General features: G+C 44.9%; 1 protein-coding gene across 3 annotated transcripts in view; it reads left to right on the top strand.

The window, feature by feature from the left end:
- The window catches only part of MMS22L (MMS22 like, DNA repair protein), a 377026-nt gene extending 365155 nt beyond the window's left edge, over positions 1–11871 (top strand). For all 3 annotated transcript variants that reach the window (XM_078778618.1, XM_078778619.1, XM_078778617.1), the window contains 4 exons: positions 1534–1703; positions 9496–9592; positions 11158–11325; positions 11418–11871. In XM_078778618.1, the coding sequence (XP_078634744.1) occupies positions 1534–1703; positions 9496–9592; positions 11158–11325; positions 11418–11496 (514 nt within the window). In that variant the 3' untranslated portion in view covers positions 11497–11871. The remainder of the gene's footprint in view (positions 1–1533; positions 1704–9495; positions 9593–11157; positions 11326–11417) is intronic.
- Positions 11872–17172: the final 5301 nt, after the last annotated feature.

Here is a 17172-nt window from a genome sequence, read left to right as displayed (position 1 = left end):
GAACTTTCTGCTTGTGTACCTCCACCATTAGCGAGACCACAAAATACCCGACAATCAGGTGTGGCCCGTTATGATGTTTGTTTCTTCCCCTCCACTGCCAAACTAGAACCCTTTACCTTTTCATATTTTTCCAAATACTTATGAGCTTCCCCCTTTTCCAAAAGCAGATTTTTTTACTTCCTCAAAAACTCTCAGACTATTCTCTCTTTCTTCACTTTTCTATCAATGTCGTTCTTTTAAGGCCTTGCCTTGATGAGGACTATATAGTCCGTGAATGGAGCCTTCAACCTTAAAAAAAGTCAGCTCTTCACCACGTGAAGTGACGATATCCGCCAATTCCTCAGGCTCCATATCTTTGAAACCTTCTCCTCCCACCCTCCATACCAATCGGCAATTGTCTGCCTCTCTTTTGTGATGTTGGGAAAACTTCAAGTCTTCAACTACATGTGGCCATAGATTTTGCCAGCAAGCGTTAATGGTGGAGTCTTTGATTTCGCCCAGCGAGTCTTTGATGGCGCTGATGCGGTGAGCTATGTTAAACTCCTTCCAACATTTCCCAACGGTCATGTAAGAGTCAGACTCCATATCATCCAAGATGTGACGGAGGTGTGGCAGCTATAATACGTTTAAAATATTAAAATCGCCCATCGGTTGAGTGGTTGGATCAGGGAGGAGGTGTTGGGTGGCAGGAGCAGTACCTCTTGACATTTGAATGGCCACCTGCAGGTCTCGTGATGGCCAGGAGCATTGTCCACCAGCAGGAGCACCTTGAAGGGGAGGTTCTTTTCTGCAAGGTACCTCTCCACTTGAGGGACGAACCAGTTGTGGAACCAATCAATGACGATGGCAGCTGTTACCCACACCTTTTTTGTTGGCCCTCTAAAATACAGGCAGAGTACTTGTTTTTTGCCCTTGTGATTACGCGGATTCAGGGCACGGTACAACATTCTGTTTTTGACAATGCAGACCCCCTTTGGCGTTGGTGCAAAAAGAGATACCCGGTCCTTTGCGACCTTGAACCCCGATGCTGTACCCTCGCGCTTCTAGATAAAAGTTCGCGTTGGCATCTTTTTCCAAAACAGGCCAGTCTTGTCTGCATTGAAGACCTACTCTCGTACATACTCCTTCTTCTCCATGAGCCGCACGAGTGGAGCAGGAAAACTTTGAGCTGCCCTGTAGTCCGCTGAGGCATGCTCACCTGTTAGCTTTACATTTTTGAGACCATACCACTCCTTGAAGCAGTGAAACTATCCCCTGCTCGCTTGGAAGGAACTGATGCCACTGGTACCCGCATCACTCAAGTTTGCAACCCCACCCATGCCAGTCAGACGACTGTACATTTGCTTTGCCTTTTGATGAATCAGAGGTCCGTTTGAGGTTTGCTGTTTTCTAATGCAAGTGCCTTTGGTCTAAACGCTACTACACACGTCCCCCGTTTTATAATACTGTGGTGCACCTATTTTATATTCGCATCACGTAGTAAATACCCTAAAAGAAATGTAAACGCATATTATTCTTTTCTTTTGCAAACAGGAATAACTTCCTGCCGATCAGCGGCACCAGTACTCCATCGAACCTCTCGGCCACACTGTCGTTTATTCAGCAAGTCACACGCACCGTTCCTCCTGCTGATCTTGTTTCCTGTGAGCAGCATGTGCTGCCATCCCTGCTGCGTGTTCTCCTGCTCACCCAGGAGCCACGAAGTGAGTTCCACGTCCTCTCAACTGCACGATTGCTTCCCCCTCTTTTTCTTTTCTTACTAACACGTCTTTCTTATAAATTGTTTTGAAGTAGGCAGATGACCATAAAACATGAAAAGCATGTTTAGTGAACTCGAAGTTTAAAGATTGCAAGAGGACAAAAGTTAATCATAAAACAAACATAACTAGAATGGCACTCAGGAAACTGCACAGTCTCACCTCACATGCTCCTTTGAACAAAAATACCATCTTTAACTCAACAAGCTACTACTATGGCCCATATAGCCGTATCATTCATGCACATACCGTGCCTATAGAAAGTCTACACCCCCTTTCAAAATATTCACCTTTTGTTACCTTATAGTCTGGAATTAAATTGCAATAAATCAGACTTTTTCCACCTTTACTTCCACATCGTAACCCACGACTTCCAAGTGAAAAACAAATTCTACAAATTTCAGAATATTAATTGAAAAAACAAAACTAGAATATCTTGGTTGGATAAGTGTCCACCCCCTCCCCCCCCCCCCCCCCCCACCTACTGTATTAATACTTGGTGGAAACACCTTTGACAGAATTTACAGCTGTGTGTCTGTTGGGATAGGTCTCTACCAACTTTGCACACCTTCATTGGGCATTATTTGCCCATTCTTCTGCACAATACTGTTCAAGCTCAGTCAAGTTGTGTGGGGAGTGTTGATGGACAGAAATCTTCAAGTGATGCCACAGATTTTCCATTGGATTTAGGTCGGGGCTCTGACTGGGCCACTCAAGGACATTTATCTTTTTGTTCCTTAGCCACTCCAGTGTAGCTTTGGCTGTGTGCTTCGGGTCATTGTTGTGCTGAAAGGTGAACTTCCGTCCCAATTTCAGTTTTCTTGCAGAGGGCAGCAGAATTTCCTCCAGGATTTTTCCGTATTTTGCTCCATCCATTTTCCCTTCTATCCTGACTAATTCCCCAGTCCCTGCTGAGAAACATCCCCATAACATGATGCTGCCACCACCATGCTTCACAGTGGGGATGGTGTTCTTTGGGTGATGTGCTGTGTTGGTTTTACATCAAACATAACGTTTTGTATTTAGGCCAAAAAGTTCCATCTTGGTTTTGTCAAACCACAAAACTTTTTCCACATTATTTCAGAGTGTTTTTTTGCATATCTCAAACGGGCCTCAAGGTGGGCTGTTTTGAGTAATGGCTTCCCTCTTGCCACCCTAACATACAGGTCAGACTTGTGGAGTGCTTGGGATATTGTTGTCACATACAAACAGTCACCAGTCTTTGCCATAAAGGCCTGATAGCTCTTTCAAATTTGCCATTGACCTCTTGGTGGCCTCTCTGATCAGTCTCCTCCTTGCATGGTCATCCAGTTTAGAGGGACGGTCTGATCTAGACAGGGTCTTGGTGGTACCATACACCTTCCACTTCTTAATGATTATCTTGAGTGTGCTCCAAGTGATATTCAAGGCCTTTGAAATATTTTTATACCCATCCCCTGATCTGTGCCTTTCCGCAACTTTATCCCGGAGGTTTTTTCAAAACTCCATGGTGCTCATGGTTGAGTCTTTGCTGTAAAATGCACTACCCAGCAGACAGAACCCACAGGGATAGCTGATTTTATTCTGAAATAATCAGAATCACTACAATTTAACACAGGTGGAGGCCAATTAAGTTGGTGTGTGATTTTGAAGGTGATTGGTTACACTCAAGCTAATTTACAATTGCTATTATAAGGGGGGTGGGCACTTATCCAACCAAGATATTCTAGTTTTGTATATTTAATTAATTTTCTGAAATTTGTTGAATCTATTTCTCACTTGGAAGGGGTTACGATGTGTAAATAAAGGTGGAAAAAAGTCTGATTTAATGTATTTTAATTCCAGGCTATAAGGCAACAAAAAGTGAAAATTTTGAAAGGGGGTGTAGACTTTCAATAGGTACTGTACATTGCCATTATCTGAAGTTTCTTGATGATGTTTAACGACCCCTTTTGTGCACATAAAGGCTAACTTGCCTCAATGAATATGAAAAACAAAATTCTGAACTCTATTCCCCATTGCTAGTTGATCATATGTGTGTAAGTGGTTCTGCAGAAGATTTTTTACGTTTTTATTTTCTATCCAATATGACCACTGGACCACATGATCGATCTGGTAAGTGGTTCTGGAGAATATTTTTTTACGTTTTTATTTTCAATCCAACATGACCACCGGACCACATGATCAGTGACATCATAAATGTGCTTCACTAACATCGGGTTGTTGATCAGATGTATGAAATTTCTGATTTTTTAGAAATATTTCAACTCAACCAATTATGGCTGGAATGCCACTTCACGGATGATGTCCTCATTATCACCCTATATACCCAATATGGAGTTGTTTATATATATGCCAACTTTCCTTTTTTTTTTGTTATGTGGTTTCAGAAAAGATGTCTAAACTTTTTTCTGCCATACCTTCTGACCTATAACATCAGAGTTATGAATAAAATATTCTCCATGGGTAGTCCGTCCAATATATTAAAGTTCTGCTGAACAGTTTTTCTTTTGTACCCACTAATAGGCCAGATCTGCATCCAGGCCATAACGAAAATCTAATTGGCTTGTTCTTGTCGCCTAACCAACTTGTCCACCTAATTGTGTCGTAACCTGTCCACAACTGTTTGAAATACAGTCAGACCCCGCTATTCGTGGGGGATACGTTCCTGAAAAATCTGCGAATAGCGAAACCCGTGAATAGGGGAGCATTATTTCATGGAAAAAGGGGGCATAGGTTCCTGAGTCACGAAAATCCGCGAATAGAGAGGACCAAACCGCGAATGGTGACGCAAATCCCGAGAATGTCGAAGATAATCCTCGAAGATCGATGAAAGTCCCGGAAATGGCTAGACAAAAGCCGCGAATGTTGACGAAAACCCGTGAAGGTCGATGAAAACCCACGAAGGTCGATGAAAACCCACGAAGGTCGATGAAAACCCACGAAGGTCAATGAAAATCTGTGAAGGTCGATGAAAATCCGCGAAGGTCGATGAAAATCCACGAAGGTCGATGAAAATCCACGAAGGTCGATGAAAATCCGCGAAGGTCGATGAAAATCCGCGAAGGTCGATGAAAATCCGCGAAAGTCGATGAAAATCCGCGAAGGTCGATGAAAATCCTGTGAATGTATGCCACGGCATTGTTTCAATGGGGAAAAGGGGGATATGTTAGGTTCCCGGTGGTTCCCGATTCATAGAGGAATTTTTTTTTAGAGTTTAAAACGTTTTCAACTGCACGATTACAGTTTTACAATAAAAAGCCTGCAAAAAAAACAAACCCGACAACACCAGGTACCATTTCCAATTTATTGAAGGAATGCGCTTACAGTTTATTAAAAGTGCTTAACCATACCTTACCGTGAAAGTAAAAAAAAACACAACACCATCAGTCCATCATGTACCGTTTAGAATTTTTATTTTACAAACACACGCAACTTTCAAATGATGATGATGATGATGGTGATGATTTGAAATCCCATTAATTCCTCAAATTCTGAGGATGACCCAAATGATAGTCCTGCAACGTGGTGCACTGAGGGAGAGGCAGCAGTTGAGGGTGTTGGTGAGGACGCTGGTGAGGACACCGAGACGGCGGCAGGAGAGGAGGGTGCTGGTAGTGTTGAGGTGGAGGGAGCAGGGCTGAAGAAATGGGTAATGGAGAGCTGCCTGGCAGATTGCCGCAGGTTTCGAGGCAGCTCTTTGTAAGGGAGAAGCAAATCATCCAAGCCCCTCTTGAACTTGAGGTACCTCTCCATGACTAGGGCCAGCATCTACCAACTTGTCGACAAGCCCCCGCATACCATGCAGCAACTCGCCCAGGAACTGGACTGTGAGGTTAGACCTCGGCACCTCTTCATCACTGCCCACCTCCTCCTCCTCAGAAACCGTTATAATGGCTCCAACTCCTCCTCGGTGAGGTTGTCGCCATGTGAGGCGATGAGATCCTCCAACTCTTCAGGCTGCAGGTCATCAAATCCTTCCCCTCCTAACTGCCGTGCCAACCCGACAATCACATGCCTCTCCTTAGTGTTATCGGGTAAGCCAGTAAAGCTTCTGACTGCCTGTGGCCACAGGTTGTGCCAGCACGTGTTGATGGTGGAGGCTCTCACCTCATCCAGCAACTCCTTGATGGCACCAATGCAGTGGGCAATGTTGAAATCCTTCTAACACTGCCCGATGGTGAGCCCTGGGTCAGACTCCATTGCATCCAAAATGCGGTGAAAGGTGTGACGGGTGTTATACGTTTTAAACGTTGAAATCATACCTTGGTCGAGTGGCTGGATGTAGTCCAGTTTCCAGGACATGAAACCCGGAAATTGTTGGTACTATAAGGTTTTTTGGTGGATTAGTAATGGTTAAGGGGTATATATGACAGAACCACCTCTTGCCGCTGCAGCAACTTTGGGGAATTTCCGTTATTTGCATAAATCCAAGATGGCTGATTTTCTACCTTGGTTCAAATAGAAAATCAGCAATAACTTTTGATAGAATCAAGCTAGAAGGATGATTTTGGTACCTACACATAGGTTTTCACACATGGCGGATGCAATTAAAGTGTCAAAAAAGTGTTTTGATGTTAATGAGGAGAGGTGGTGTTTGGCTGCAGGAAGATCACCTCGACATTCGGGTGAGCCACGTCCAGGTTTGCGGGGTGGACAGGAGTAAGAGAACCTTGAACGCCAGGTTTTTGCCCACCATGTACCTCTCCCCCTGAGGGACGAAACAATTATGGAACCAGTCCAGGAAGATTGCTGCCGTCACCCAGGCTTTCCTGTTGGCCCTCCAAAACACCGGCAGAGTTTGCTTGTTCTTGCCCTTGAGAGCACGCGGGTTCAGGGAACGGTACAACATAATGGGTTTCAGCATAAGGTCCCCTTTTGTGTTTGCACAGAGGAGAAGAGATACCCGGTCGTTGGCAGCCTTGAATCCCGATGCTGTCGCCTCACGTTTCGAGATGAAAGTTCTCGTCGGCATCTTTTTCCAGAAGAGGCCAGTCTCGTCAGCATTGATCACCTGCTCTGGGAGATATCCCTTCTCTTCGATCAGCCTCGCGAGTTGAGCAGGGAACGCTTTTGCCGCCTCTTGATCCGCGGGCGCATGCTCCCCTGAGAGCTTCACATTTTTGAGACAGTACCGCCCTTTGAAACGATGGAACCATCCCCTGCTTGCAGTGAATGAAGTCGTGCTGCTCGTACCATCATCACTCGGCGCATCACTCGTGCTGGCACCACCTGCGCCACACAGATGATCCTAAATTTGTTTGGCCTTTTCGTGAATGAGAGGTCTACTTAAAGGCATACTTTTCTGCACATTGTCCTCGATCCATATGCTGAGAGCTTTCTCCATCCTTTCTATGTGGACATCCCGAACATGGGTGACCACCTTTGTACTCGATACAGTGCTCACTGAAATACTGTCACGAATCGCCTTCTCGTTCTTCCGTATGTAGCAAACGATGGCTTCGTTGACGCCATAATGCCTGCCCACAGAGGCCGCACTCTGTCCTCTCGAAAGCCGGTCGAGCAGCTTCATTTTCTGGCTAAGGCTCATGACTTTCTTCTGCCTCTTGGTAGTCGACGCATCTCTGGCACTGGTCTTGCACTTGGGAGCCATTATTGAACGATGAACAGAGCAAATTAAACACAGGTCAAAGCAACGGGACGAGAACGGGACGACAGTCTGTATATGAAGGATTGCGAGCATTGTGGGTATTGTGCCTATCTGCTAATTTCAATACATAATAGATTTAATGAAGCCATTTGCATTCTATGATTTGCGGGGTTGACATGTTTTCGTAGCTGATGGAACATCCCCCGAAGCATTTTCATTGTGTAACATCTCTGATGATGCTTTACTGTAAATTGCAAACTGTAATCGATTTAATGAAGCGTTTGCATTGTATAATTCAGAGTTGACTTGTTTACACATCTGGTGGGATATCCCATGAAGCTCTCGATTATAGTCCAGCTAAAATTTGTGGCCACAAAAGCCATGAAAACACATGACACAGCAGGTCAGGCTCGCGGGTCGTAGAAGATGGGGGTTTTTTTGCGCATGTCCAGCTGCTTTTTGCATGGTTGGGGAAAGCTTGGTTTTATAAATGTGTCAAGCGAGCGGCTCATGAATTTTTTTTTGCGCCCTTGAAAACGCGAATTCGCGGAACATGGCCGCGAATAGGGGAAAAAAAAAATACCATTTCGTGGAACACAGCAGCGGACATTTTTCCGCGAATCGAGAAACGTCGCAATTTATGAACCGCGAATTCCGCGAATAGCGGGGTCCGTCGGTATCATGCTATACTGTACATTATATCGTTTTTGGTCCCATTTCTCAATGGCAAAGAATCAATAAAAAAAAGAAATTTTAATTACCACATCTGCATCCAGATCGTCACCAAATTTGAATCTATTCATCCTTGTTATACACCCAATCTATCCATCACGTTTTTTATGCTAAGTTGAGGCTCTTACATGAGAGTTATATAGAGCTAACACATGTAACATATGATGTATGGAGCGGGAGACAAGAGTGGGTGAGAGAGGGAAGCACAAAAACAGTAGGGAACGGGACATGGGGAGATCTGTGGAAGGGAGAAGGCGGGGGGGGGGGGGGGGAGCAAAGGAGGTGGTTACATACATGGTATAAAACAAATGGACACTGCAAGGAATTTCAAGAAAGAAGTCGGAATTTGAAAAAGGTGGATTTGGGTGTATTAACGGGGGTATAAACGGTAATGGTTTTGGATGAGGGAATATATGAGATGGTGATGAACAGCTGTTTTAAAGACCTGGAGAGAGGAGTGGTATTGTTTCATCCTTCTCTACCTAGTAATGGACGGTTTTGTCTAAATCCTAAATCCTAAATTTGTCTAAAATTGTTCCTAACAAGCAGGAATAAAGACGAAGTGGAGGACAGGGTTGGGGGTGGGAGGACAGATAGCTGGGAGAGGGGGTGTTGAGGCTTTAGGGTTTTTCGGGTGAATTGAGGACTTGAAGCGATATTGTACATTATGCGGAATTTCCACGAATTCCTGCTTGAAATAATAATATTAACATTAATACAAAATATTAATATAATAATACGCATAACAAAAACATCCTTTCCCCACCACCTTTGTGTTGGTCCTGAACACAGGTTGTAACTAATTCTTCCCAGAGATATTACCTTGAGTGAGGGGAAATGGTGAGGTGTAAACATCTGGCTTTTCAGATTTCCACCAAATGGCAGATTTATATTCTTTGATCTCCATGTTGGTTGATGTTTTGCTGCAAAAACCCCCCTTGGACTCTTCCCCACCCATGGATGCCACCATCTTTCAAGTGTGATATGACTCGCTAGAGTTAGAATCGAACTGCTGACCTAAACTCAGAGTGGGTGCTCTAACCATTATGACACAGAGTCTGAAATAGGAGTTAAAACCTAATGATTGGCAATAACACCCGTTGGGGATCACGTTTAAACCGCTCAGTCTGCATCTAGCACTTGTATTAGCATCTTGTAACCTCCCATGACAGGCCGTTTGTGCATGTGATGAATGGTACATCATCTCGGTGAGTTAGACGTCCCCACCATGTGGTGCATTTGCTGTGTACCTCTTTCATGGAGAAAGGCTGCACCGAATGATCATTTGACTTCATCATGACCTTTATCACAAGTGAAGCTCATGACACACCAGGATCAATGAATGTTCATACACCTGATGACATCAAAAACTGTACATCATGTTGATTAGCATGCGTGTTCCTGTCATGTCTGTAGGTCGCTTACAATGCGTGGAGATTTTGCGTGGGTTATTGGAGAGCTGCAGGAATGAACCAAGCTCTCTCCCACCTGGCGAACCATTGCAGAGCCTGCGGTGAGCAACCGCACCTTGATATACCCGCCACGATTACCAACCCAAGCATTACGATTTACATCACAATCGATATTTACCACCACCATACTGCAGATTACCTAGCCTGGTGTTGGCTTAGCGGTTAGGGTGCCGGCTTGGGATTCTAGGATCCTGGGTTCGAATCCCGGTCGATCGCTCAATTAACGCCAGGGGGGTTGACTCAGCCTGTCATCCTTCGGAGGTCGGCAAATTGAGTACCAGTTCACTGGTAATTCCCTCCTAATTTTTTTGTCGCAAGAGGCGAATAACAGGGTTGGCGGCAGGAAGGGCATCCGGCCATAAAACATTGCTTCGCAAAGGGGACCACGGTGCCCGAAAAAGGCCAACCCCTGCTCTGCAGGGAAAAATGGCCTCTAAAGGTGGCTCTATATGACCATTTTATCATGTATGCAAATTGCACACAGGAGAAGGCCATTTGGCCCACTATGCCGGTGCTTTACCAACACCACATTAATTCAGTCTGTAAATTGATCTATTTGATTTCATTGTGGGGGAGGAATCGGGAGACAGTGGAGCAGGTACAGTGGCACAGGTACAGTATCATTATCAGTGTGCTTTTATTGTCCCCCGTCGCACCGCGGAGCGAAAGGGGGACTATGGTTTTACCCTCCGTCCGTGTGTGCGTCCGTGCGTGCTTCCGTCCGTCCGTGCGTGCGTGCGTACCCTTGTGAGCGGAATATCTTGAACAATAAACGAACTACTACCTTCTAATCTGGTGTGTGGGTGTATCTAGGCATAAGGAAGAACGCTATTGAAAATTGGGTCGCCACGTCAAAATCCAAGATGGCCGCCACCATATATGTCTGAACCTTGTGAGCGGAATATCTTGAAAAATAAACGAACTACTAACTTCTAATCTGGTGTGTGGGTGTGTCTCCAACCCACTCGCAAATATTATCGACTCTTCCATGTTTTCTGCGTCTTCCACTTTGTCAACTCACATCACTTCACCGACGGGGGACCTAGGTGTAACGCTTGTTCACCCTGTTTCCTGCTCGCCTCTGAGTTATCGAGCTCAGGTTCAAATCCCAACCGAGCTTCAAACTGTCACCCTGGTGTATGGTGTTTCGCAGACGGGGATTCGTCGATGTATATGTAAATCCCACGGTGTCCTTCACAAACAGTCGGTGAGCTGTTTGTTATCGGCACACTGCCCAAATTCCAAATTCCTGCCCTGAACCCACAGGGGTCACTGCATCCGTGCCAAAGTGATGCCCCGATCAATGATGCCAACCTAGCAGCCACGTACGTTTGGTTGCATCCAACGTGAATGAATGTTGTTTTATTTGGAGTGGAGGGAGTGGAGGCAGTCAACGGCACATTCATTATGTAGTTGTGATTACTCTCGAAATTTGTTGTGTTGTTGTTTAAGGACACAGCCGACCATCGGTTTGAGAGGAAGCAGCAGCTTCTTTTTTTTAATGAAAGTGGTCTCGGCGACAGGAATCCTAAATGCAGCTGCAGTACCAGGTAGTCTGCTGTTGTTTTAGCCATGATTCGTGCTGATCGTATATTCATGTTTGCAGGGACTTCGTGGCAGAGTATGAACACACACATGAGGTGAAGCTGCACTCTGTCTTGGAGGCGGTAGCCGCGCACAGTCCCAGTTTCGTACGGGAGCTAATCCCGAAACTGACCGCAGCGCTGCACCGCAGGGAGCATGACCTTGGTCGGGGACGAGATCACTCTCACAGGCATGAATTTGCACATGCACTGAGGCGCACTGTTTGAGGTTGTTTGTCGAACGCTTTGAGTTTGTGATTGTTCTGTTCTGTGCTGTGTGCAGACAAGCTTATTGTAAACTCCTTTCCCTTCTGGGCGAAGCGGGCCGAGAGGAAATGAAACTCATCACTGAAGATTCCTGAAAAATCTACAATGTCAGTAGAGCGTGTAGGTATCGGCGTCTGCTCCCTCGTCCTATCAATATCACATTGTCACAGCTATTTGTGAAACGATGGAACATACAACGTGGATTTGTGCCACTATGGAACGACGAGCCCTCGTGGCAGCACCTGGAGTCACTTTATGGGTGCTATCCCAGTGTGAGGATGAGCTACTCGTTTGGATGCTGGTTTTGTACATTGATTAGGTTTTCGGTCACAACTGGTCCTTTTGTATCGGAAGCATTGTCCGTGATCGTTCCAATTCCCGGTTATGGAAGCCTTGTCTGCTGATTTTAAGGGGAGAAACTGGGTGGTGTGAAAGTACCGATTGTTTTAAAATAAAAATATCCCAACTTATTTGACGATTTTTATTTGACAAATTACCCCTACGTGTCAACATGCTGTTCCGCGAGAGAGCTGGTGAGGTGGGGATGGAGTTCAAGTCAACCATGGTACCACAATTGGTTCCACCATGCCACAAGACTACCTCAATTTCCTGGTTAATTTATTTATCCCTTCGAATAATGAGGGTGCAACATTCTCCATGTCCTTCCTTTGTCCCAACATTCCGTCTCGTTTGATTCCACGCTCCGTCTTCCGTACCTGCTCCTGTGTGGGTCCCTCTTTTGCCGATTGTATATTTCTAGTCCATGTCGGTACAGTTGTCCACAAGCAGGACAGGATCACACACAGTTTAAGCCGATTTTGCGTCGTGTTTGTTTTGCCTTTCTGTGGCTTGATAGTGTTGCCCCGTTAGGAAAATTATGGGTCTCGCAGCTGATTGTATTTGGTTATTGTTTGGCCTGAAATTCCAGCCTCACCTGGACCCAGCTACTAATTAGGGAAAGGCAAAGAAAGACCGACTCAATAATCGTCTCCCTTTACCCAAGTTTGGCCTCCGGCGTGTCCGAGGAGCATCTTAGTCGTTTTGGCCATTTTTTGTATGCGGTTCGTTCGTGTAATATTTTCACATGCTGGAGACATGCTGCTGCCATTGTCTTGAGGGCCCCTACTTGTTGCTGCAAACACTTCCGCTATTTTCAAGGGATGCTGCAACAGTTGCACGGAAAAGCGGAAACAACTCGAGTTCAATACATTAATCAGGTTAACTTGAGTTGAGAGATTGAGATATTAATTAAGTTGAGATATTAATCAGTTGAGAGAGAGGAAGACAAATGATGAATTGTGAAAGATGATGGGAATAGAGCCTGTGATTGATGCTGTGAAGAGGAACAGGTTGAGATGGTTTGGTCATGTGTTGAGGAAGGATGAAAGTGACTGGTTGAGAAGAGTGATGGAAATGAATGTAGAAGGAAGTAGAGGACGGGGAAGACCGAGAAAGAATTGGCTAAAGATGGTGGAAGAAGAAATGCGGGCAAGGGGGTTAACAAGGGGAGATGCAGAAAATAGGGCAAAATGGAGAACATTGTCATTGGGACCGCAAGGCTAAGCCCCGCTCTAGCAGGGAAAATGGCCTTAAAACGCCTGTTGTTAACTCAAAGAAGACTGCGAGTTTGGCTTCCGTTTTTGGATCGAGTTTTAAAACGGATTTTGAAGCTACTGCTGCTCAAGGTGGAAAAGGATTCCTTAGGCTTGGTTTTCTTTATCCGGTGAATGCACAGGTTCTTGCCTTTCAGATCATTCACTGTAGGTAAACGATGGGCAGCCATTGGGATATCCTGCACTTGGTGCCACGAGGGAGATGGTCTCAACCTTCCCCAACTCGTCAGGATGTACACATGAGGAATACATGTATGTGTACCTGGTATGACTGTGACTGCTCATTTGGACTTGTACAAGACTGTGAATCGACCTTTTGTGGTGTATCTGTGGAATGTGTTGATCTTTTCTCAAATGGTAGTGGTGTTCGGTCCATTTTAAATCTGAGCCTCGAAACGTGCATGTTAAAGCTCGTGTCTAAACAGGCAGGTGAAGGATGGTCTTCTTCCTCAGGAGATCACGGGCGAGGGCTCCTTGCACCTACCCGTATAGGTCCCATTTACCATGTATACTTTGTGGATTTGTAAGTGTATCCGAGCTGGCAAAGGCAGAGCTTTCAACAAAAGAAAGACTCGCATCCAGTGTAGTTAATCAATTCTCTAATGATACTGATGAAAACAAACAGTGGTCATCAAGGCCTTTGTGACCTTGATCCTGGGATGCATGTGGGTGGAAAGAGGGAACGATGGCCAAGGATTCGTTTTTTGGCTTCCCATCTCCCTCCGAGTCTGTCTCTTGTTACGTGCCCGAGGCCCCGCGCGTTTGTTTCCCCGGAGTTCGTGCCTTCGCATTCCCGGAACTCATCTCCGTGCCCACTGCAGATTGCCACGGTTGACTTTTGCCGACCCAACTGTTTGCGGGGGTTTCGAGCCACCCCAGCCAGGAATCCGTGCGCCCGGATCCCCTTGCGCCGTGGGAGCAGAGGCTGCCGCTCTTTTGCTTCCTCTCCATGTCGTGCGCATGCTCGCCTGCAATTGCATTCGTTTTGTTATGGCTGGAAAAGAATCCCTTTGCATTTTCTGTAAATTGATCTTCCATTCCACACCCTCCCAGTGTATGGTAGCATTTAAAGCATGTGCCTAGCTAGGCCTTTTGCCTGTATAGATATGCTTACATTCACCGAATGTTCAGAGACGGCTCTTCCCGTGTCCTTGTCATGTGAAGCTGCAAATGTGAGAGGAAATAATTTGATGCTTTTGTAATGAACAGGATCTTTGTTTTCACCTGCCCGTCATAAATCCGAATGTGGAGCTGAACATCACAAGCACCGGTCCAATGGGACAGTTGACCACGTTCAGACAGTGTTCTTGATGTTCGTAGTTTTATACCTTGGGTTGTAGCTACCTGTTTTTTAAATGATATTCAATCTCTTTTGAACCTTCCTTCCCCTTCTTCCTTTCCATCATTGTCGACTCACAATTCCCCTGCATTCCTTTTCTTCTTCTTTTTTTTTTTTGTCCTCATCAAACTCCTCTCCTGATCTCACCTTATTGAATCTTATCTCGTAGAGTAAAGTACTCGTCAGCACCTCGTGGTACATCATTCTTTTGTGCCGGTGATGTGCTGTAAACGTCTTGGCATTTTATTTATCCAGGGCCTCAAGCTGGCTACGCATTATCGTCTCGCGTTATTCCCTATCCTACATTGTGATCTTTTATGCCCCCATTAATCCAACGAATCGATCCCTCTCACTTGCAGGTTGCTGTCTTCTGAGCTCCTCCTACTCCTTCCTTCTTTTCATTCCCTACAACTGTTTTTTCAGCACTGATGCAATCTAGCAGCTATGAATTGATTGACACAAGATGTGAGGGTAGACATAATCCCCGCGTTTCACTTTTGGGTTCCAAAGGCAAGATGTGTGGGATGTAAAGGTGAGGTCACCGCTCTGAGTGGTAGGGTCTGCTTATTGTGTTTTGAGGGAAGAAAGGGGGAGCCGAAGAGGGGAGGTAGGCCCAGGAGGTTCTGGGAGGAAGCAGGCCCTTAAGCCCTTTGCAGCAAAGGGAAGAGCGATCTCCTCAATGAGCTGTTCGTCACCCTCCATGCCACTCGCATCCAACACCTAGTGTGAGTGAGCAGGACAGAAGGGATTATTTATTAATGAGGTGTATGATTCAATTGAGAAAGTGTCTTCACTTAAAAGCTGCGGTCTCGTGAAACAAATGACAGTGAATGAACATGTGATTATTATTATTATTATTTTTTTGTATACAAGATCGAGGCTCGTGAAAGAGCTAACATTAATCAAACAAAAAAAATCAGACACATAAAACATATAATAAGGGGAGTGGGAGACAAGATGGGGAGAGATGGGGAAGCACACAAACACAACATTTGAGAGCAGGGACATCGGGAGATCTGTGGGAGGGAGGAGGCATGGGAGGGGGGTAGGCTATGAGCCAAGGGGGTTGGTCGGTACCATACAGATGGAGTAAGGCTCATTGTGATTTTTAGCAAGATATATGTCCCTAGATATGAAAAAAAAGTGATAGCAGTGTATAACTCTCGGCCATCTCTGTGTTATCACCCGAAATATTATTATACGCCTGCTTCGCTTCGCCAAAAAATGTGATATTTGCTAAAATTGGAATAAATATGTTTTTAAGGACCACAGAGTGCCAATAATTTGCATACTGGATGCCAACTAATATAGTAATAGAAATATAGAACATTTGTGGGGGTTATTTATCAAAATATTGATATAATGACAAAAAATATGTTAAATTTAGTGAAAAAGTGGTCGAAATCGCTTCGAGTTCAGAATTCACATTGTACATTTTTGTCAATATTTCAAAAATGAAAACTCCCAGAGTAACATTTGACCCCTCAAAATCTTCGCAAGGAACCACTGCATTGGAATATATCATTACTTTGTAATATGGTGGTTGTTTGAGGCACATATTTTGGCAAAGTTCAAAATATGTTCAACCATACCCCCTAATTTTGATATTTTGGAACGAAACATAGCATTTGAACATTTTAGGTTTATTCGTCTACTACTTTTGGTATCTCAGTGTAATTTTTGGTATTAGCTAGTATCCTAAAGTAGGTTTGTAACATCAGCTACATTATATTTCACAATGCATGCAAACTTGCTCCACACTCTAGGTTTATCATGATCTCTCGAACAAATACGATCTCGATCTCGATCTCGGCACTCTGTGGTCCTTAAAAACATATTTATTCCAATTTTAGCAAATATCACATTTTTTGGCGAAGCGAAGCAGGCGTATAATAATATTTCGGGTGATAACACAGAGATGGCCGAGAGTTATACACTGCTATCACTTTTTTTTCATATCTAGGGACATATATCTTGCTAAAAATCACAATGAGCCTTACTCCATCTGTATGGTACCGACCAGTCAATTTGGGGGGTCTGGCTCATAGCCTAGGGGGGCGGAAGAGGCGTGGGAGGGGGGGGGGGGAGTATAAAACACAAGGACACTGCAAGGACTTTCAGGAAATAAGTTGGTATTTCAAAAAAGTGTATCTGGGGTGAATTAGCGAGTGTAGAAAAGATCAAGGTTTTGGATGGGGGAAGATAAGAGATGGTGGTGAACAGCTGTTTTAAAGACCTGGAGGGAGAAGAGGGATTGAATAGAGTGAGGGAGTTTGTTCCAGAGGCGGGAGAAAAGAGGATTGAAGGAGTGAAGGTGAGCAGAGAGTCTAGATTTTGGCAGTTTAACCATAAGAGTGTTGCTGGCAGATCTTGTGCGACCTGTAGGAATATTTGGGGGACAGAGCACAGAGAGAGCTGGGGGGGGGGGGGGCGGCAAGGCCAGACTGGAGTTCGTAGAAGACAAAGAATTGTAACAAAAAGTGATAATTTATTTGCTTGAAAACAAAAAGGCCGTCTGTAGATATTCGGATAATGTGCCGAGTTGTGCAAAACTGGGTGCGGGATCTCATCATCCGGGATCTCTCTCATCCTCAATAATGTAAACCACAGATCGTGTCAAAATAATTCAAAGGTCAGTGGAACCTCACTTTTCTTTCCTTCAGCTGAGTTGGACTTCAGAAAGTTGTTGAAAATTGAAAGTTAACCCTCTTAGTCCATGATTACCTTTTAACATTTTATACTTACCCTCATCATAGAGTAGGTTAGTACTCCAGATGTGGGGATGGCACAGGAAAAAATGATCGCCCTTTCAAACGTGT

The sequence above is a fragment of the Myxine glutinosa genome, chromosome 5 (assembly GCF_964187855.1).
Source record: "Myxine glutinosa chromosome 5, kmMyxGlut1.1, whole genome shotgun sequence".
NCBI lineage: Eukaryota > Metazoa > Chordata > Myxini > Myxiniformes > Myxinidae > Myxine > Myxine glutinosa.
This window is presented reverse-complemented; position numbering and strand designations above follow the sequence as displayed.